General features: G+C 45.9%; 1 protein-coding gene across 8 annotated transcripts in view; it reads left to right on the top strand.

Moving 5' to 3' along the window:
- The window catches only part of LOC130361297 (ribonuclease H1-like), a 280,103-nt gene that overhangs the window by 231,170 nt on the left and 26,987 nt on the right, over positions 1–21,946 (top strand). For 6 of the 8 annotated variants that reach the window (XM_056564101.1, XM_056564100.1, XM_056564097.1 and 3 more), the window contains exons 4-5: positions 15,430–15,476; positions 18,884–18,998. In XM_056564101.1, coding sequence (XP_056420076.1) covers positions 15,430–15,476; positions 18,884–18,998 — 162 coding nt within the window. The remainder of the gene's footprint in view (positions 1–15,429; positions 15,477–18,883; positions 18,999–21,946) is intronic. The other 2 variants (XM_056564098.1, XM_056564105.1) reach the window with 2 other exon arrangements.

Below are 21,946 nucleotides of genomic sequence, written 5' to 3'. Positions count from 1 at the left end.
GTGTACAGAGGGGTGTAGAGGAGCGTACATGGGTGACAGGGGTGTAGAGGCGCGTACATGGGTGACAGGGGTGTAGAGGAGTGTACAGAGGGGTGTAGAGGAGCGTACATGGGTGACAGGGGTGTAGAGGAGTGTACAGAGGGGTGTAGAGGAGCGTACATGGGTGACAGGGGTGTAGAGGAGTGGACAGAGGGGTGTAGAGGAGCGTACATGGGTGACAGGGGTGTAGAGGCGCGTACATGGGTGACAGGGGTGTAGAGCAGTGTACAGAGGGGTGTAGAGGAGCGTACATGGGTGACAGGGGTGTAGAGGAGTGTACAGAGGGGTATAGAGGAGCGTACATGGGTGACAGGGGTGTAGAGGAGTGGACAGAGGGGTGTAGAGGAGCGTACATGGGTGACAGGGGTGTAGAGGCGCGTACATGGGTGACAGGGGTGTAGAGGAGTGTACAGAGGGGTGTAGAGGAGCGTACATGGGTGACAGGGGTGTAGAGGAGTGGACAGAGGGGTATAGAGGAGCGTACATGGGTGACAAGGGTGTAGAGGAGTGGACAGGGGTGTAGAGGAGTGGACAGGGGTGTAGAGGAGTGGACAGAGGGGTTTAGAGGAGCGTACATGGGTGACGGGTGTAGGAGTGGACAGAGGGGTGTAGAGGAGCGTACATGGGTGACAGGGGTGTAGAGGAGCGTACATGGGTGACAGGGGTGTAGAGGAGTGTACAGAGGGGTGTAGAGGAGCGTACATGGGTGACAGGGGTGTAGAGGAGTGCACGGAGGGGTGTAGAGGAGCGTACACTGGTGACAGGGGTGTAGAGAAGCATACATGGGTGACAGGGGTGTAGAGGAGTGGACAGAGGGGTGTAGAGGAGTGGACAGAGGGGTGTAGAGGAGTGTACATGGGTGACAGGGGTGTAGAGGAGTGGACAGAGAGGTGTAGAGGAGCGGACAGAGGGGTGCAGAGGAGCGGACGGAGGGGTGCAAAGGAGCATACATGGGTGACAGGGGTGTAGAGGAGTGTACAGAGGGGTGTAGAGGAGCGTACATGAGTGACAAAGGGGTGTAGAGGAGTGGACAGAGGGGTGTAGAGGAGTGGACAGAGGGGTGTAGAGGAGCGTACATGGGTGACAGGGGTGTAAAGGAGTGTACAGAGGGGTGTAGAGGAGCGTACATGGGTGACAGGGGTGTAGAGGAGTGTACAGAGAGGTGTAGAGGAGCGTACATGGGTGACAGGGGAGTAGAGGTGTGCACAGAGGGGTGTAGAGGAGTGTACAGAGGGGTGTAGAGGAGTGGACAGAGGGGTATAGAGGAGCGTACATGGGTGACAGGGGTGTAGAGGAATGTACAGAGGGGTGTAAAGGAGTGGACAGAGGTGGCAGGGGTGTAGAGGAGTGGACAGAGGTGACAGGGGTGTAGAGGAGCGTACATGGGTGACAGGGGTGTAGAGGAGTGTACAGAGGGGTGTAGAGAAGCTTACATGGGTGACAGGGGTGTAGAGGAGTGGACAGAGGGGTGTAGAGGAGTGGACAGAGGGGTGTAGAGGAGCGTACATGGGTGACAGGGGTGTAGAGGAGTGGACAGAGGGGTGTAGAGGAGCGGACAGAGGGGTGTAGAGGAGCATACATGGGTGACAAAGGGGTGTAGAGGAGTGGACAGAGGGGTGTAGAGGAGCGTACATGGGTGACAAAGGGGTGTAGAGGAGTAAACAGAGGGGTGTAGAGGAGCGTACATGGGTGACAGGGGTGTAGAGGAGTTACAGAAGGGTGTAGAGGAGCGTAGATGGGTGACAGGGGTGTAGTGGAGTGGACAGAGGGGTGTAGAGGAGTGGATAGATGGGTGTAGAGGAGTGTACATGGGTGACAGGGGTGCAGAGGAGCGGACAGAGGAGTGCAGAGGAGTGTACATGGGTGACAGGGGTGTAGAGGAGTGGACAGAGAGGTGTAGAGGGGGGTGGACTGGGTGGCAGGGGGGGCGGACTGGGTGACAGGGGGGGCGGACTGGGTGACGGGGGGGCGGACTGGGTGACGGGGGGGCGGACTGGGTGACGGGGGGGGCGGACTGGGCGACGAGGGGGGCGGACTGTGCGACGGGGGGGGCGGACTGGGTGACGGGGGGGGGACTGGGTGACAGGGGGGGCGGACTGGGTGACAGGGGGGGCGGACTGGGTGACAAGGGGGGGGCGGACATGGGTGACAGGGGGGCGAACTGGGTGACAGGGGGGGCGGACTGGGTGACAGGGGGGCGGACTGGGTGGCCGGGGGGCAGACTGGGTGACGGGGGGGGGCGGACTGGGTGACGGGGGGGGCGGACTGGGTGACGGGGGGGCGGACTGGGTGACGGGGGTGCGGACTGGGTGACAGGGGGGGCGGACTGGGTGACAGGGGGGGTGGACTGGGTGACAGGGGGGGGCGGACTGGGTGACAGGGGGGGGGGGCGGACTGGGTGACGGGGGGGCGGACTGGGTGACAGGGGGGGGCGGACTGGGTGACGGGGGGGCGGACTGGGTGACAGGGGGGGCGGACTGGGTGACAGGGGGGGTGGACATGGGTGACAAGGGGGGGTGGACATGAGTGACAGGGGGGGTATAAGGTGGAACTGGGTGATGGGGGGGGGGTTGGACAGGGTTGAGATGGGGTAACAGAGGGGTGGAAAGGGTACGGTACCTTAAGCAAGCCGGTCCGCGCAGCTTGCAGGTCCGCGGCAGGCACGGGAGTCCGGCGCAGGTGAAGATCGTTCCGCCCCAGGGACCCATTTTCAGCTTACTGCGTCGCAAGGTAGAAGGGGGACGCAGGGGACGCAGTGTGGAGGGGGAGGGGGACGCTGTGTGCGCAGTGCGCACGCAGGCTTCCCTTCCCCCCTGCGCCGCCAGTCATAAGCGCGCAGGCCGGGGCGGGATATTTAAAAAAAAAGAAAAAGAAAATATCACAGCAAAATCCCGCGGCACCACGGCCAGTGGCGAACGGCACACACGTGTGCCGCGGCACCGCGGTTGGGAATCACTGCCCTATCCTATGTTAGTTAGTTTTGTCTGAAGTTCTCCTTTAGGGTCTTTTTACATGTACAGTATTCTGCGCAGATTTGATGCACAGGATTTGAAGCTGTGTTCAGTCATTCAGTTTACATTGGAATCTGCAGCAGAAAATCCTGCGCATCAAATCTGCGCAGAATACTGTATGTGTGAATAGACCATTAACCGCTTAAGGACGCAGGGTTTTTGCGTTTTTGCATTTTCATTTTTTCCTCATCACCTTCTAAGAATCATAACGCTTTCAATTTTGCACCTAAAATCCCATATTATGGCTTATTTTTTGCGCCACCAATTCTACTTTGCTGTGACATTAGTCATTTTACCCAAAAATCCACGGCGAAACAGAAAAAAAATTCATTGTGCGACAAAATTGAAGAAAAAATAGCATTTTGTAACTTTTGGGGGCTTCCGTTTCTACGCAGTGCATTTTTTGGTAAAAATAACACCTTATCTTTATTCTGTAGGTCCATATGGTTAAAATGATACCCTACTTATATAGGTTGGATATTGTCGTACTTTGGAAAAAAATCATAAGTACATGCAGGAAAATTTATATGTTAAAAATTCTCATCTTCTGACCCCTATAACTTTTTTATTTTTCCGCATATGGGCCGGTATGAGGGCTCATTTTTTGTGCCGTGTTCTCAAGTTTTTATCGGTATAATTTTTGTATTGATTGGACTTTTTTATCACTTTTTATTCATTTTTTCATGATATAAAAAGTGACCAAAAATACGCTATTTTGGACTTTGGGATTTTTTTGCACGCACGCCATTGACCGTGCGATTTAATTAACAATATATTTTTATAGTTCGGACATTTACGCACGCGGCGATACCACATATGTTTATTTTTATTTACACAGTTTTTTTTATGGGAAAAGGGGGGTGATTCAAACTTTTATTAGGGAAGGGGTTAAATGACCTTTGTTACCCTTTTTTTTTCCACTTTTTTTTTGCAGTGCTATAGCTCCCATAGGGACCTATAACACTGTACACACTGATCTCCTATGCTGATCCCTGCAATGCCATAGCTTTGCAGGGATCAGTCAGATAGGGGCTCGATTGCTCAAGCCTGTAGCTCAGGCTTGGAGCAATCAATCGACGATCGGACGCCGCGGAGTCAGGTAAGGAGACCTCCGCCTGCGTCCCAGCTGATTGGACGTCAGATTTTATAGCGATGTCCCGATCAGCCCGACTGAGCTGCCGGGAAGCGTTTACTTTCGTTTTCAGACGCGGCGGTCAACTTTGAACGCCACGTCTGAAGGGTGAACAGCGCGCGGCACAACGATCGATGCCGCACACTGTTAGCCCGGGGTCCCGGCTATGATTAGTAGCCGGGAACGACCCGGTGTGATGCGGGGTCACGTCTTGACCCCGTTTTAAACACCGGGACCGGGCGTAGGGCCTACAGGTACACCCTACGTCCTTAAGGAGTTAAAGGGGTACTCCAGTGGAAAACTTTTTTTTTTTTTTTTTATCAACTGGTGCCAGAAAGTTAATCAGACTTGTAAATTACTTCTTTTAAAAAAATCTTAATCGTTCCAGTACTTATTAGCTGCTGAATACTACAGAGGAAATTCTTTTCTTTTTGGAACACAGAGCTCTCTGCTGACATCACGAGCACAGGGCTCTCTGCTGACCTCTGCTGTCCATTTTAGGAACTGTCCAGAGCAGCATATGTTTACTATGGGGATTTTCTCCTTCTCTGACCAGTTCTAAAAATGGACAGAGATGTCAGCAGAGAGCACTGTGGTCTTGATGTCAGCAGAGAGCTCTGTGTTCCAAAAAGAAAATAATTTCCTCTGTAGTATTCAGCAGATAATAAGTACTGAAAGGATTAAGATTGTATAATAGAAGTAATTTACAAATCTCACAACAGACGTTTATTGATATCTCATTAAAAGTTCCATAGAAAGGCAGGTAGGGGAGTACATCAGGCAATATCATGTACAGTTACCAGCTTGGAGATGGGTCCCTTCACGCCAACGCGTTTCGGGTCAAGGACCCTTAGTCATGGCATACAAATCTACAAATTTACAAATCTGTTTAAAAAAAGTTTTCCACTGAAGTACCCCTTTAAGGGGTTATTAAGCTAGGGCAGCTTTGCCATGTTGTGCAGCTTCATCATAGTTAATATCTGGTTGATGTAGTATCATTTGGTTTGCAAAAAAAAATTAGTATTCTGTGAATTTACCCTAGATTTGCTGTGCAGGGAATTACCACAAAGTTAGATTGTATAGGTATTCTGGATGGTTTTTGGAGTCACCCATTCAGTAAGGGGCCCATGTTTTATGGGGGCCCTATAGGGACATGTTCCAGGTTTATTGTAGCTATCAGTATAAGAATCAGTGATCCAGACATTATAATGGGTCTCCCAGCACTTTACATGTCTGAACAAGTCTCATCCCAATGAGCCCACAGTACTGTAAGAAACGAAACTGAAAAATAGTGTCCTCCCACATCCAGCATCCGCCCTATATAAGATCCCCATCAGCAGGGCACTGTGCACACTGACACCCAGACCGCATCTCTTGTCCTCACCACTCATCGCCATGTCCAGAAACCGCCAGTCCGGAGCCTACAGGAGCTGGTGAGGAGCGGGGGCAGAAGGTGTGGGGGGGTTATAATTGGAGGTAACAATACGGGGGTAGGGGGTGTCTCTATATAAGTCACCACAGAACGTGATTGTTACACTACAACCGCGTCCTGTGACGGTTGTGGTCGGGTTGTTCAGCTATTATGGCCGCTATTTTATTACTGCGCAACGCACGGTCGGCGGTGCACGAGGGTGTGTCCAGGGGGCGCATGTGTCCTTAAGGACACATGCGCCCCCTGGACACACCCTCGTGCACCGCCGACCGTGCGTTGCGCAGTAACATTTTTTACTAAGACTAATGTGGTGAAAACTTGTGCACGTCTTATAAAATGTCAGACAGCACGTTTCACAGAACAGTGAAGACACATCTTTACCTCATTTCATGGCTGTCCTTAGTGTCAGGTGACAAAAAAAAATAATAATAATCATTTCCACAATTAGAATGTGTTACTATACATGCAGTTTGGTTGTCTCACTATTAACCCCTTAAGGACCACGTTTTTTTCGGTTTTTGCACTTTCGTTTTTTCCTCCTCACATTTTAAAAATCATAACCCTTTCAATTTTGCACCTAAAAATCCATATGAAGGATTATTTTTTACGCCACCAATTCTACTTTCCAGTGACATCAGTAATTTTACACAAAAATCCTCGGCAAAATGGGAAAAAAATGATAGTGCTACGAAATTGAAGAACAATCGCCATTTTCAACATTTGGGGGCTTCCGTTTTCTACGCAGTGCATATTTCAGTAAAAATGACACCTTATCTTTATTCTGTAGGTCCATACAATTAAAATGATACCCTACTTATATAGATTTGATTTTGTCGCACTTCTGTAAAAAATCATAACTACATGCAGGAAAATGTATACGTTTAAAATTGTCATCTTCTGACCCCTATAACTTTTTTATTTTACCGCATATGGGGCGGTATGAGGGCTCATTTTTGCGCTGTGATCTGAAGTTTTTAGCGGTATCATTTCTGTATTGATCGGACGTTTTGATCGCTTTTTATTCATTTTTTCATAATATAAAAAGGGACCAAAAATAAGTTATTTTGGACTTTTTTGCTTGTACGTCATTGACCATGCGGTTTAATTAATTATATATTATAATAGTTCGTACATTTACGCACGCGGCAATACCACATATGTTTATATTTATTTTTATTTACATGGTTTTTTACATGGGTGATTTGGACTTTGGACTTTTATTAGGGAAAGGGTTAAATGACATTTATTAACTTTTTTTTTTTTTGCAGTGCTATAGCACTTTCGTTTTAGACGCAACGTTCAACTTTGAACGCCGCGTCTAAAGGGTTAATAGCGTGCGGCACCGCGATCGCTGCTGCACGCTATTAGCCCCGAGTCCCGGCTTCAGTTACATGCCAGGACCAACCCAATATAAAATGGGGTCACTGCGTGACCCCGCGTTATATTGCGGGAGCCGGCCAAGGACGTAAAGGGGTTAAAACATATCCCCTATTAGTGGGATAAGGAATAAATGTGTCATTGTGGGGGGGTTCCAAGAAAACAGGTCCCAAAGCGCTTGTTGGAATGGTAGCGGTGGTTGTTGCGCCATTTATTGCATTATTTCCAAAGATAAGAGTATATGGCTAAATCCGGCAGCCCCCCATAGATAGTGAATAGAGCTGCATTGTGCATAAGTGACCGCTGTTCTATTCCAGATCCTAGTGGTCAGACCCCCATGTTATCATAGACTTATTTTTAAAAAGCGCCATACATTTAAAGCATTTAAGCCTCAGTTGATTTTAAAGGGGTACCCGGTGAAAACCTTTTTTCTTTTAAATTAACTGGTGGCAGAAAGTTAAACATATTTGTAAATTACTTCTATTAAAAAATCTTAATCCTTCCTGTACTTATTTATTAGCTGCTGAATACTACAGAGGAAATTCTTTTCTTTTTGGAATGTTCTCTGATGACATCACAAGCAAAGTTCTCTCTGCTGACGTTATTATAATAATAATAAAGCTTTATTTATCGTTGTCCTTAGTGGGATTTGAACCCAAGTCCCCAGCACTGCAAGGCAGCAGTGCTAACCACTGAGCCACCATGCTGGCCTTAGCATACATCTGCTATGGATGGTTGCTAAAATGGAAAGGTTGTCAGCAGAGAGCACTGTGCTCGTGATGTCATCAGTGTTCCAGGATTAAGATTTTTCAATAGAAGTAATTTACAAATACCGTATTTATCGGCGTATAACACGCACTTTTTAGGCTAAAATTTTTAGCCTAAAGTCTGTGTGCGTGTTATACGCCGATATACCCCCAGGAAAGGCAGGGGGAGAGAGGCCGTCGCTGCCGGCTTATCTCCCCCTGCCTTTCCTGGGGTCTAGAGAGCTGCTGTCGGCCCTTCTCACCCCCTGGTTATCGGCGCCGCTGCCCGTTCTGTCCCCCTGACTATCGGTGCCGGCGCCGATAGCCAGGGGGAGAGAAGCGGCGCCGACAGCCAGGGGGAGAGAAGGGGCAGCGGCACCCATTGCCGGCGCCGCTGCCCCGTTGCCTCCCCCCATCCCCGGTGGCATAATTACCTGAGTCGGGTCCGCGCTGCTGCAAGCCTCCGTCGTGCGTCCCCGGCGTCGTTGCTATGCGCTGAACGGCGCGACGCATGACGTCAGTGCGCCGCGCCGTGCATAGCAACGACGCTGGGGACGCACGCCGGAGGCCTGGAGCAGCGCGGACCCGACTCAGGTAATTATGCCACCGGGGATGGGGGGAGGCAACGGGGCAGCGGCGCCGGCAATAGGTGCCGCTGCCCCTTCTCTCCCCCTGGCTGTCGGCGCCGCTTCTCTCCCCCTGGCTATCGGCGCCGGCACCGATAGTCAGGGGGACAGAACGGGCAGCGGCGCCGATAACCAGGGGGTGAGAAGGGCCGACAGCAGCTCTCTAGACCCCAGGAAAGGCAGGGGGAGATAAGCGGGCAGCGACGGCCTCTCTCCCCCTGCCTTTCCTGGGGGTATATCGGGGTATACACGCGCACACACGCACCCTCATTTTACCATGGATATTTGGGTAAAAAACTTTTTTACCCAAATATCCTTGGTAAAATGAGGGTGCGTGTTATAGGCCGGTGGGTGGTATACCCCGATAAATACGGTATGTTTAACTTTTTGCCACCAGTTGTTTTAAAAGAAAAAAGGTTTTCACCGGAGTACCCCTTTAATATATTTTTATTGTTGTCCCTTACGTCTGTGTTCTGTATTTTAAATGGAAAAAAAAAAACATTGTCTGTGGAATTTTTTATTTTTTTATTCATCCAAAAAAGCAAAACACAATTATGGGGGGCATCCATTTCTGTAGAAGGGAGTTCTGATGTGGTGAAGTTTTTTTCACTGTGGATTTTATGCAGGGGGCTGCCACTCGTGCGGAGAGTCAGACAGGGCAAATTGATGCAGATTTTTCTCTTCACATCTGAATCAACTTTCATTACAATACATGTGTGTAAGGTCTTAAAAACACAATCCACATGTAGATGAACTTTTCCACTAAGGGTGCGTTCACACTGAGGAATTCAAGAGGAATTCACGAGGAATAATTTCGGTCAGGAAATTGTTGCCTTCTCCATCAAGCGGAATTTCCATGCGGAAATAAAGAGGAATAAAGGAGGAGGCTATTTAACCCCTTAAGGACGCAGGGTTTTTCAGTTTTTGCATTTTCATTTTTTCCTCATCACTTTCTAAAAATCATAACACTTTCAATTTTGCACCTAAAAATCCATATTATGGCTTATTTTTTGCGCCACCAATTCTACTTTGCAGTGACATTAGTCATTTTACCCAAAAATCCACAGCGAAACGGGAAAAAAATTCATTGTGCCACAAAATTGAAGAAAAAATGTAATTTTGTAACTTTTGGGGGCTTCCGTTTCTATGCAGTACATTTTTGGGTAAAAATAACACCTTCTCTTTATTCTGTAGGTCCATCCGGTTAAATAATACCCTAGTTATATAGGTTGGATATTGTCATACTTCGGAAAAAAATCATAACTACATGCAGGAAAATTTATGTTAAAAATTCTCATCTTCTAACCCCTATTACTTTTTTATTTTTCCGCGTACGGGCCGGTTTGAGGGCTCATTTTTTGCGCCATGTTCTGAATTTTTTATCGGTATGATTTTTGTATTCATTGGACTTTTTGAACGCTTTTTATTCATTTTTTTTATGATATAAAAAGTGACCAAAAATACACTATTTAGGACTTTGGAATTTTTTTGCGCGTACGCCATTGACCGTGCGATTTAATTAACGATATATTTTTATATGTACAAAAAAGAAAGTTGCAACAGCACTCTGGGTCAAAAAATGGAGGCTCTTAGCACACTTTTTGATCAAAATGTGTCCCCCATCCACCACGTGGAGGTGGCCTCATATCGGATGGGACCCTAACATGATAACTCACCTATGCTGTGCATATAGCCTCTGACTGTCTGACATGTTGGATCAGCCATTGACTAAACCACCTCCAGTCTGAGAGGGGTGGGGTGCACGGCTAAAGAGGGTGCCACACCCCCCAACTTACAAAGTAAAAACAAAAGGAATATATTTTTATAGTTCGGACATTTCCGCACGCGGCGATACCACATATGTTTATTTTTATTTACACAGTTGTTTTTTTTTATGGGAAAATTCTAACTTTTATTAGGGAAGGGGTTAAATGACCTTTGATAACTTTTTTTTTTCCACTTTTTTTTTTTGCAGTTCTATAGCTCCCATAGGGGGCTATAACACTACACACACTGATCTCTTATGCTGATCCCTGCAAAGCCATGGCGAGATAGGGGCTCGATTGCTCAAGCCTGTAGCTCAGGCAGACCTCCGCCTGCATCCCAGCTGATCAGAACATCGCGATTTTATCTCGATAGTCCCGATCAGCCTGACTGAGCTGCCGGGAAGCGTTTACTTTCACTTTCAGACGCGGCGGTCAACTCTGATCGCCGCGTCTGAAGGGTTAATAGCGCGCGGCACGACGATGTGTACCGCGCGCTTTTAGCCCAGGGTCCTATCAATAGCAGCCGGGACCGACCCGGTGTGATGCAGGGTCACGGTGTGACACCGTTTTAAACACCGGGACCGGGCGTATAGGTACGCCCTACATCCTTAAGAGGTCAATCTACTTTTCTGAATTCCACTTGAATTCCGCTTAAAAATGATGTCGGGCAGAATTTTTTTTTTACCATTGACTTCTATTGGATTCTGCTCGCGGATTCCGCTTGAAGAATTAACAAAAGGAATTCAGCGTTGGAATTCCGCTAGCAGAATTTCCGATGTGTGAAAAGGACAGCGGAAAAAAACAAGGCAATGGGCAGAGGAGATGTGCATTAATTTGGAGCACAGAATTCAAGAGGAATTACTTGAGTAAATTCCTCTTGAATTACTCAGTGTGAACGCATCCTAAGAAGTAAAAGGGCACAGTGCGGAATTTTCACATTCACAATGGTGGGACATAATACACAGCATAGTGGGATGATTGACTGCAATTCTCATAACTATCACTAGATGTCACTACACTTTTTACACTCATGGTAAATCACAGTGGCCCTCATTTACTATTCTAAACCCGACCTCTTTTGTCGGGTTTTTTTGTCGCATCTTTGTCTGCGCCATGTCGCAGACATCCTGCGCCAGTCTGCGACACGATGCAACATTTTTTCCCGACGGACCCGATGTGGATTCTCCCAAACCCGAAAAAGGGGCGTTACCCGACATTTCTGAGCTTTCCCACGTATTTATTAAGATTTCCAACCCGAATTTGTTGAAATGTTGTGGATTTTTTCCCGACAGCTCAGAGGAGTTGGAAACCAAAACCTACAAAACCCACGTGCGACAAACAGGATGCGACATAATAATAAATACCAGGAGAAAAAAGCAGTCGGGTAAGAAAGCAACATAGACTTACAACCCGATTTTCTAAGTAAATGAGGGCCAGTATGGTTACACATGCTAAGGAACATATTTGACCTGTTTCTGATAAGAATATGGCTATTAATATTTTTTACATGGGGATTATGGGTGGAATATCATGGTTACTCATGCCAAGTAATACATTTCACCTGTTTCTGATAAGAATGAGTATAATATTTTTTTTCCATAGGGATTATGGATGGAATATCATTACAAATGCCAAGAAACACATTTGACCTGTTTCTGATAAGAAAATGGCTATAAATATATTTTTTACATGGGGATTATAGGTGGAATATCATGGTTACACATGCCAAGAAATAACTGTGTAAAAACAAACAACGGCGCCGCATTGTGCTGTTACCAGTGGCACCTGGAGAAAAGACAGGTGAGCTGGTCCTCTTACCTGATGATGTTGAGCTGAACACCTATTCTGGCACGTAGCAAGTAAAATCTTTCGCCAGTTGCCTTGACCCACACCCGTCCAGGACGGTCCTGCTATAGAGATTTCAGATGCCCAGGAGAACCGGGAACCTGCTGTGGAGAGAAGGTCGGTTTTCGTGCGCGCTCACAGATCGTGCAGTTTAACATACATTTTACTTACATGATTAGATTTCTATGTAATCATGACAGTACTGACAGTCCGTGCAGACTGAGTGCTGACAGTCCGTGCATACATAATTAATATACCTAAAAAGAAGAAGGAAAGAACTTCTTATATATAAATGAAATGTCTGACATCAATACAGTGGTCCCGCAACATACGATGGTAATCCGTTCCAAATGGACCATCGTTTGTTGAAACCATCGTATGTTGAGGGATCCGTGCAATGTAAAGTATAGGACAGTGGTCTACAACCTGCGGACCTCCAGATGTTGCAAAACTACAACACCCAGCATGCCTGGACAGCCGTTGGCTGTCCAGGCATGCTGGGAGTTGTAGTTTTGCAACATCTGGAGGTCCGCAGGTTGTAGACCACTGGTATTGGAGGTTATACTAACATGTCCCCGTCGCTCCGGACCGTCACCGCTGTCCTGGATGTCGCCTTCCATCGCTGTCGCCACGTCCCCGGGGTGTCCCCAACGCTCCGGCAAGGCCTCTGCTTCCCCGGCATCCTCGATGCAGCGCCGACGATGCAGGGGATCCCGAAGAGGGTGCGCCGGAGCCCCTAGGACAGGTAAGTGATCGTCAGCGGACCACACGGGGCACCGTAAACGGCTATCCGGTGGCAGCTGAAGCAGTCGGCGCTGCCGGATAGCCGTTTATGCGATGGCCCCGACATACAAAAGCATCGTATGTTGATGCTGCCTTCAACATGCGATGGCCTCTGAGAGGCCATCGTATGTTGAAATGATCGTATCTCGGGGCCATCGTAGGTCGGGGGGTCACTGTATACATATAAAAGCGGCCAGACCCCCGTGACCAAACACTTATCCCTTATCCTGTGGATAGGGGATAAGTTGTTTTTTTGCTACAGATGTCCTTTAACGATAACATTTCTCCCTTAATCCCCATGTAAAAAAAATATTTATAGCCATATTCTTATCAGAAATAGGTCAAACTTGTTCCGTAGCATGTGTAACCATGATATTCCACCCATAATTTCCATGTAAAAAAATATATATTCCAAGATGATGATAATCAAAACAGGTAAAATCAATAATGTAGCCCTACAAATGTTTCTGACTCAATTTTCTATTTCTATAGAATTTACAATGATTCCATTATACAACTGTAAATATTTCAGCAAATAAATGGTTAATCATTTGCAGCTTCTTTTTGCAACATATTATCTAGAACTACAGAAAAGAACATTCTGTGATTTACCATGAGTGTAAAAAGTGTAGTGACATCTAGTGATAGTTATGAGAATTGCAGTCAATCATCCCACTATGCTGTTTAGTATGTCCCCACAATGGGGGGCATTTATTATTGTCATTAGAGATGTTTTTGTGTGTGTAGATTTGCCTCACATTATACACAGTGCTGTACCTCAGGCTATTTTTTGCACCTTTTTGGTTTACACTTAAAAAAAAAAAAAAAAAAAGTATGTACAGACAGTTAAGGTTAGTCTTACGTAGTGGTAATGCATTTATCAACTGAGACTTTTTGTGAAAAGTTGCAAAAAAATAATGGTGCAAAACCACGGAAAAGTCTCTAACTGCCCCAGCCCAGACTTAGCTTAGCTTTTTGGTGTATGTGAAGATTGAAATTTCAGAAAATGTGACTTGCACAAAATGTATCAAATGCCCTGCAACCAGGGCTCGAGTCCTGCAGGAACGCACAGGAACGGCGTTCCTTTGCTTTTTCCACAGGAGGAACGCTGTCCCTGTCACACTAGTCCTGCAGGACCGACCTCTGAATTATTCTTACCCTCCCTCCGTCTCCTCCCCTGGCCCAGACTGCTAGATGCTGGAGATGTAGGACCTTTGATGATGTCACCATCATATGTTGGGGGCGGAGTTTAGCTGTGGAGGAGAGGAGAGATCGTGGTTGAAGGACCTGTGTGATGCTGTGGAGGAGGCGGGGCTGAACTGGAGGAGACATGTCACATGTCACCCCAGTAAGGTAATTACATGGAAGGAGGTTTGTTACAGTGTGTCACCCCAGTAGTAAGGAGATTATATGAGGAGGAGTATTGTTACAGGGTGTCACCCCAGTAGTAAGATGATTACATGAGGAGGAGGTTTGTTACAGTGTGTCACCCAGCAGTAAGGAGATTATATGAAGAGGAGGTTTGTTACAATGTGTCACCCCAGTAGTAAGGTGATTACATGAGGAGGTTTGTTACAGTGTGTCACCCGAGTAGTAAGGAGATTACATGAGGAGTAGGTTTGTTACAGTGTGTCACTCTTATACTGTGTAGGATGTCAAGTTTTAGCTTGGACAATTTCGTAATTTTTTTTTTGTTGGGGGGGGGGAATAGGGTGTGGCAGAAGATTGACGAGCTGCAGAGCCTAGCAGGGGCCCTTGCCTTTTTTTGGTCCGGGGGCCCCGAGTGTTGTCAGTCCGCCCCTGTGTGGATTATGTTTTTAAGACCTTATGCACTTATATTGCACTAAAAGTTGATTCAGATAAAAAGTTTAAAAAAAACTGCATCAAATTGCCTTGTGTGACTCTTGACAGCAGTTTGTAACTTAGGCTACATACACACTTTTTGTACAGAGTTTTGGGGGACATATATCAAAGATTTTACCCCTGTTTTGTGTGTATTTTTTTACGCAAAATTTTGCGCAAGCCCTTTTTTTGCACATTTTTTTGCGCACGTTTTGGTAGAGCATGTCCTCTAGATGTGTCCGAATCGGGGTACCATGAAGTGACATCTATAGTACACATGGATTTATTAACTGCGTACTTTTCCTTTACACCAAAAATTTTGCCGCAAGAGCTGAGTTTTTGGTGCAAATATAAGCCATCTTGGACTTAACGTAGCAAGATGCTCTAAATCATCGATTCTATTTTCCAAAGAGTGGATTGAGGAGATTACTATATTTACCCGCAATTTATGAAGCTCATTGCGCTTGATTGATAAATTTAGCGCTTCTGCGCATAATTTAGAATTCGGGAAAAGGGGTAAACTGCTTCTACCATACACAAATAATGATACATGTCCCCCTTGGAGTGTACAAATTCTGATGTAGCTGCCTTCCTTTGGATTCTGCTGCACCGTGCACAGTTCAGAAGTTCTGCTGCTAAAATTCTCCAGTGGAAATCCAATTTCTGGGCTCCATCGGGTGACAGCCCCTCCCATAGACTTGCATTGAGGGTCGGGGCATGACATCATGAGGGGGCGGGGCTATGACGTCACAAGCTCCCTGCTCCAGCTCCAGCGTTTGTTCCAAACGCTGAGCAGTGGAGTACCCCTTTAACTTGTTTTTCTGTTGCAGGGGACAAGGGAACAACTACTCTTCATATTCAAATTACGGAGACCAAGGTATGGAAGTGCACAAAACCAGAAGCTGTATTTGTGGTAGGACTATATAGTAGCATGAGAACTATAGAAAGAGCTTTACCTAATCATCTATGACGGATTATGATTGTCCTGGGCCCTAAACATGTGGCTCACCCTGGGAGTTCAGTTAGGGTGCGTTCACACCACGTTTAGTCGATACGGGGACCGGATCCGGCTGGGGGGAGTGAAAACCGGGCGCTCCCGTACCACAGCCGGCCCACATATCATTGTGGTATACTACGGTTTTAGGTCCCGTCACAATTCCGGATATAGGGCAAAAATGAGCCGACCGGAGTCACTATCTGACTCCGGTCGGCTCATTCAAATGAGTGAGATTCGGGCCCTGTATTAAGAAAACGTGGTGTGAACTCAGCATTATGCTACAGATTTAACACAGAGAATTTGTGTGTGGAAAGTCTGCAAACAGATCGTAGTAGAGTAGCAGAAAAGTGGAAGAGATATCCACAAATCCATATGATGCTGAAAAAAATCTGACATTTGACACGTGGTGTGGATTTCAAATCATGATAAAGGGGTTTTTCCAGGCTTTACACAATTGCATAGGAATGGAAGGGCAAATAAAACAAAACCTAAAAATATACTCACCCCAGAGATGTGGTGCTGGAACAGGAGGAAGCAGAGGGATGAGTAATTTTTTGTTGTTTCATTTGTCCTGTTTTCTGTCCTTGGGCAATTTTGAGAAAAGCCTGGAATACCCCTTTAGGGCTGGTGTCACACGTGGCATTTTTTTTTTTTATCTTTTAACCCCTTAAAGGGACACTCCAGTGGAAAACAATTTTTTTAAATCAACTGGTGCCACAAAGTTAAACAGATTTAAAAATCTTAATTCTTCCAGTACTTATCAGCTGCTGTATACTACAGAGGAAATTCTTTTCTTTTTGAATTTATTTTCTGTCTGACCACAGTGCTCTTTGCTGACACCTCTGTCCATGTCAGGAACTGTCCAGGGCAGGAGCAAATCCCTATAGCAAACCTCTCCTGCTATGGACAGTTCCTGACCTGGACAGAGGTGTCATCAGAGAGCACTGTGGTCAGACTGAGAAGAATTCCAGAATGAAATACAACTTCCTGTGGAGCATACAGCACCTGATAAGTACTGGAAGGATTAAGATTTTTAAATAGTAATTTACAAATCTGTTTAACTTTCTGGCACCAGTTGATTTTAAAAGAGCAACCCTTTTAAGGACATGTTTTTTTTTATTTTTGGCACTTTTGTTTTTTCCTCTTCGTCTTCTAAAAGCAATATTGCTTTCAATTTTCCACTTACAGACCCGTATAATGGCTTGTTTTTTGTGCCACCAAATTTACAGCAAAGTGAATAAAAAAATATTTTTGGGACTTATGTTTCTACACAGTGCACTTTTCGATACAAATGAGATGTTATATCTATTCTCTAGGTTAATACAATTGGAATGATACCAAACTTTTTTTAACTTTCCTATTTTTAAACAATTATGCATTTTTGTATAAAAATTATTATTTTTAAAACTGACCTACTCTGACCCCTATAACTTCTTTATTTTTCCATGTACGGAGATGTATGAGAGCTCATTTTTTGCACCATGGTCTTAAGTTTTCAGAGATACTATTTTTGTTTCGATGGGACTTTTTGATCGCATTTTATTCTGGTATTAGAGGCAACAAAAAATAAGTAATTCTTGACTTAGGTATTTTTTTCCGTTTAAGCCAATGACTGTGCAGTTAAATTAACATTATATTTTAATAGTTCAGACATATAAGCACATGGCAAAAGCACATATATTTATATATATGTTTACATAGTTTTATTTTAAAAATGGGAAAGGGGGGGGGGTGATTCAACTTTTATTGGGAAGGGGTTAAATCACATTTATTAACATTTCTTTTTACACAATTTTTTAAGTCCCCAAAGGGGGGACTATTACGTGCAATCCTTGTATTGCATACACTATTCAATGCTATGCCATGCCTACCGTGCTTCTGCGCCATTTATAAACAACATTTTGCGGCAAGGGGTTAACCACTGTTTCAGTTTTTGAACCAAATCTAGGAGAGGATTAAAAAGTAACGAGAAATATAAAGGAAGGACTTATACTTCCTCTGTTGCCTAAAGCCATTTCTGTCTTTGGTTTAAAAATTGCACTGGTGGGTTTAAAAAAAAAAAAATTAAATAAAATTAAAAAAATTGCCATGTGTAACACCAGCCTTAGGCTATGAACAGACACTAATTTTATTTGCCAAGATGCAATTTTGTGGCTTTTTTCCTAAAATAATCTGTATTCGTTTAAAGGAATAGTCCGGCACACACTTTTCTTATTTTATCCGGTCCGGGCTGCAAAAAAAAGAAAACAAACTTTGTCTTGTCTGCCTACGCGCCCCCAGAGCTCCGGTAAAGGTGTTCGGTCGTCGGGCTGTTTGCTTCTTACTTCCTGTTAGCCCGGCATATCACATGGAGCTTCAGCTTATCACCGGCCGCAACGATGTCCCGCCTTGGCCGGTGATAGGCTGAAGCTCCGTGTGACGTGCCGGGATAACAGGAAGTAAGAAGCAAACAGCCCGGCAACCGAACACCTGTATCAGAGCTCCGGGGGCACGTACGTAGGCAGACAAGACAAAGTTTGTTTTCTTTTTTTTTGCAGCCGGATAAAATAAGAAAAGTGGGCGCCGGACTACTCCTTTAATGCTGGGTTCACATCACGATTTGACCTTCCGATGCACAGATATGATTTTGGAAGCTCAAATCGCCTGAAATTGTATCTGTGCATGGACAGGTACGGACAGATACGGAGCCATTAACTATTATGGGGCTACGGACTCGATCGTAGTCAACTAGTGTCTACGATAAGGTCATTTTCTCAGGGTATCCGATTTTTTACTCAAACTGAAAATCGTGGTCTGCCACGATTTTCAGTCCGTGTAAAAAATCAGAAATGCTGGGAAAATGACCTGATCATAGTCACTAGCTGTCTACGATCGAGTCCGCATCCCCATAATAGTTAATGGCTCCGTATCTGTCCGTACCTGTCTATGCACAGATACAATTTCAGGCGATTTGAGCTTCCGAAATTGTATCTGTGCATTGTCAAATAGTGGTGTGAATGCAGCCTAAGGGTTTTTTATGTGGTATTTTTTCCTACTGCGTTTTTTTTTTTCCCCATCACAAAGTCATGTGAATCTTATGTTATGTGACTCATGGATTTCTAGTGAAGAACTGTGGGGGAAACCCATTAGAATAAAAAGCCTTGTGTAAATATTTGCTAATAAAACGAAGCAATGATGTTATGGTAAACACAACTGATTAAAGAAATAAACATGAGCGAATAAGTCATATCTTATATTAGTTTACCATGGAAACATAATGTAATATAATTCACCTTCTGACAAGATAGATTTCCACTCTGTAGGAAAATCACACAACGTCTTTACTGATGGATGCTGTGTTCGCAATGGGAAATCTGGAGCAAAAGGTGGAGTGGGTGTCTACTGGGGCCCCGGTAATCCTCTGTAAGTAATTCATGTCATATTTACACTAAGGCAAAGTTACCACTTGTTTTTTTTCCCTTCATTTTTTGTGTTAAAAAAACGCAATTTTTTTCTGCCGTTTTTGCACTTGAGTGGAAATTGCATTTTTGGCCCCTTTTGCATTTTTTTTTCAAAATTTGTTGGGTGAACCCCCCCCCCCCCCAAAGAAAAAGGATGCAATTGGGATGGGTAAAAATTTATTTAACTAAATTACATTTTTTATAATGAAATTGTAATTCATTTTTTATATATATATTTGTGTGTGTGCGTGTTTAACTTTCTTTTTTTCTCTATTTATTTTTTTTTACATTTTTTAGGTAGTACTATTACTCCCAGCATGGAACAGCCTGTTCCAGTAGTACCTGTACTAACAGACAGATCGCCCCGGGTGTCACTCCTGACACCCGATGTGATCATCCACAAAATAGCAGAGATGCGGAGCGGCTCTATACAGCGCTCACATCTCTGCTCTGTACTCCAGCCAGCCAGTGATGTGAATAGAAATTCACTCATTCATATTTTGTGCCCAGTGGTGGGATTGGTCGGATGGTAAGTAGCAATAATGAAAAAAACGCCACCAACAACTTGATTGCTTTACAACTTGCTTTAGTGAAAAATTGTATAAAACATTCACAGTATAGAAAAATGGAATCCTTGTAAAGAAATAGAAATTACAAAATTTCAAATCACCCAAAGTGCACCTTCTTCGGACACGCTCGACAATCTCCGGGCTGTAGGTTATTTTCTGCCCATGTCCGGGCTTCGTTCAGCGCATAGACCTTCCTCTCACGAAGGGGAACAGGCTGGAGCTTGCGTCGATACCTTACGATGTTTCGGAGGACACGCCCCCTTTCTTACTTGAGAAGGGGGTGTGTGTTCTTGCTTCTGTCCTTCCTATCTTCTGACGTCCGAGGCGAATCTTTTCTTCCTGTTTCTTTTGTGGCTCAGCGACGAATCTGTGGCCTCTTCCGGCGCATGCGCAGGTATTTTTATTTTATTTTTACCCCCAATTTTTTTTGTCTAATTGACAAACTGTCTGCGCATGCGCGAGTACGCAAGTGCTACGCTAACAGTGTAGCGTACGTTAGGTCTACGCTAATAGCGTAGCTTCGCGCAAGCGCAGACAGTTTGTCAATTAGACAAAAAAAACTTTATTGGTAAAAAAAAATAAAAAAAATATACCTGCGCATGCGCCGGAAAAGGCCGCAGATTCGTCGCTGAGCCATGGAAGAAACAGGAAGAAAAGATTCGCCTCGGACGTCAGAAGATAGGAAGGACAGAAGCAAGAACACACCCCCCGACATCCCACTTACTGAACACAACATGGCGGAGGCCGAGGTACACAGAAAGCCACTGGAAGAAAAAGGGGCCAGCTTCCGGATCTTCACAAAAGGTAAGAAAATGCATACCGTATATACTCGAGTATAAGCCGAGTTTTTCAGCACGATTTTTCGTGCTGAAAACACCCCCCTCGGCTTATACTCGAGTGAACTCTCCGCCCTCAGTGGTCTTCAACCTGCGGACCTCCAGATGTTTCAAAACTACAACTCACAGCAAGCCAGGGCAGCCATCGGCTGTCCGGGCTTGCTGGGAGTTGTAGTTTTGAAACCTCTGGAGGTCCGCAGGTTGAAGACCACTGCGGCCTTCGACATCATCCAGACCCCCCACCCTCTCACCCCCTTTAGTTTTGTACTCACCTCTGCTTGGTGGGACGTTAGGGTGCGCTGGTCCGGTGCTGCAGGACTGTCCGGAAGGGGAGGTCGTCCGGTGGGATAGTCGTTCCAGGCTGTCCATCTTCACCGGGGGGCCTCTTCTCCGCGCTTCGGCCCCGGAATAGTCACGTTGCCTTGACGACGACGCACAGGGACGTTCATTAGCAACGTCCCTCTGCGTCGTCGTCAAGACAACGCCTCTATTCCGGGCCCGAAGCACGGAGAAGAGGTCCCCCGGTGAAGATGGACAGCCCGGAACGACTATCCCACCGGACGAACTCCCCACCGGACAGTCCTGCAGCACAGATGGCCCGGACCAGCGCACCCTAACGTCCCGCCGAGCGGAGGTGAGTACAAAACTAAAGGGGGTGAGAGGGTGGGGGGGCTGGATGATGTCAAAGCCTGCAGTGGTCTTCAACCTGCGAACCTCCAGAGGTTTCAAAACTACAACTCCCAGCGAGCCCGGACAGCCGATGACAAGCGGTGATGATGAAGGGGGGGGGGGCTGATGACATGTGGTGATGATGACATGTGGTGATGATGACAAGGGGATGAAGAAGGGGGGTGTGTGGGATGATGACAGGGGGATGATGACAAGGGGATGATGAAGGGGGGGTGTGGGATGATGACAGGGGGATGATGAAGGGGGGTTGTGGGATGATGACAAGGGATGATGAAGAGGTGGTGTGGGATGATGACAAGGGGATGATGAAGGGGGTGTGTGGGATGATGACAAGGGGATGATGAAGGGGGGGTGTGGGATGATGACAGGGGGATGATGAAGGGGGGTGTGGGATGATGACAAGGGGATGATGAAGGGGGGGTGTGGGATGATGACAAGGGGATGATGACAGGCGGTGATGATGAAGGGGGGATGATGACAGGGTGATGATGATGAGGGTGTTAATGACGGGGGTCTGGATGATGACAGGGGGGATGATGTATTTCCCACCCTAGGCTTATACTCGAGTCAATAACTTTTCCTGGGATTTTGGGGTGAAATTAGGGGCCTCGGCTTATATTCAGATCGGCTTATACTCGAGTATATACGGCATATACATAATCACAACACACATAAAAAAACACATACTTATACACACATAACACACAAACATACCGTATATACTCGAGTATAGGCCGAGTTTTTCAGCACGATTTTTCGTGCTGAAAACACCCCCCTCGGCTTATACTCGAGTGAACTCCCCCACCCGCAGTGGT

The sequence above is a fragment of the Hyla sarda genome, chromosome 3 (assembly GCF_029499605.1).
Source record: "Hyla sarda isolate aHylSar1 chromosome 3, aHylSar1.hap1, whole genome shotgun sequence".
In the NCBI taxonomy this organism is placed as follows: Eukaryota; Metazoa; Chordata; class Amphibia; order Anura; family Hylidae; genus Hyla; species Hyla sarda.
The sequence above is the reverse complement of the archived record's forward strand: the minus strand, read 5'-3'. Positions and strand labels throughout refer to the sequence as shown.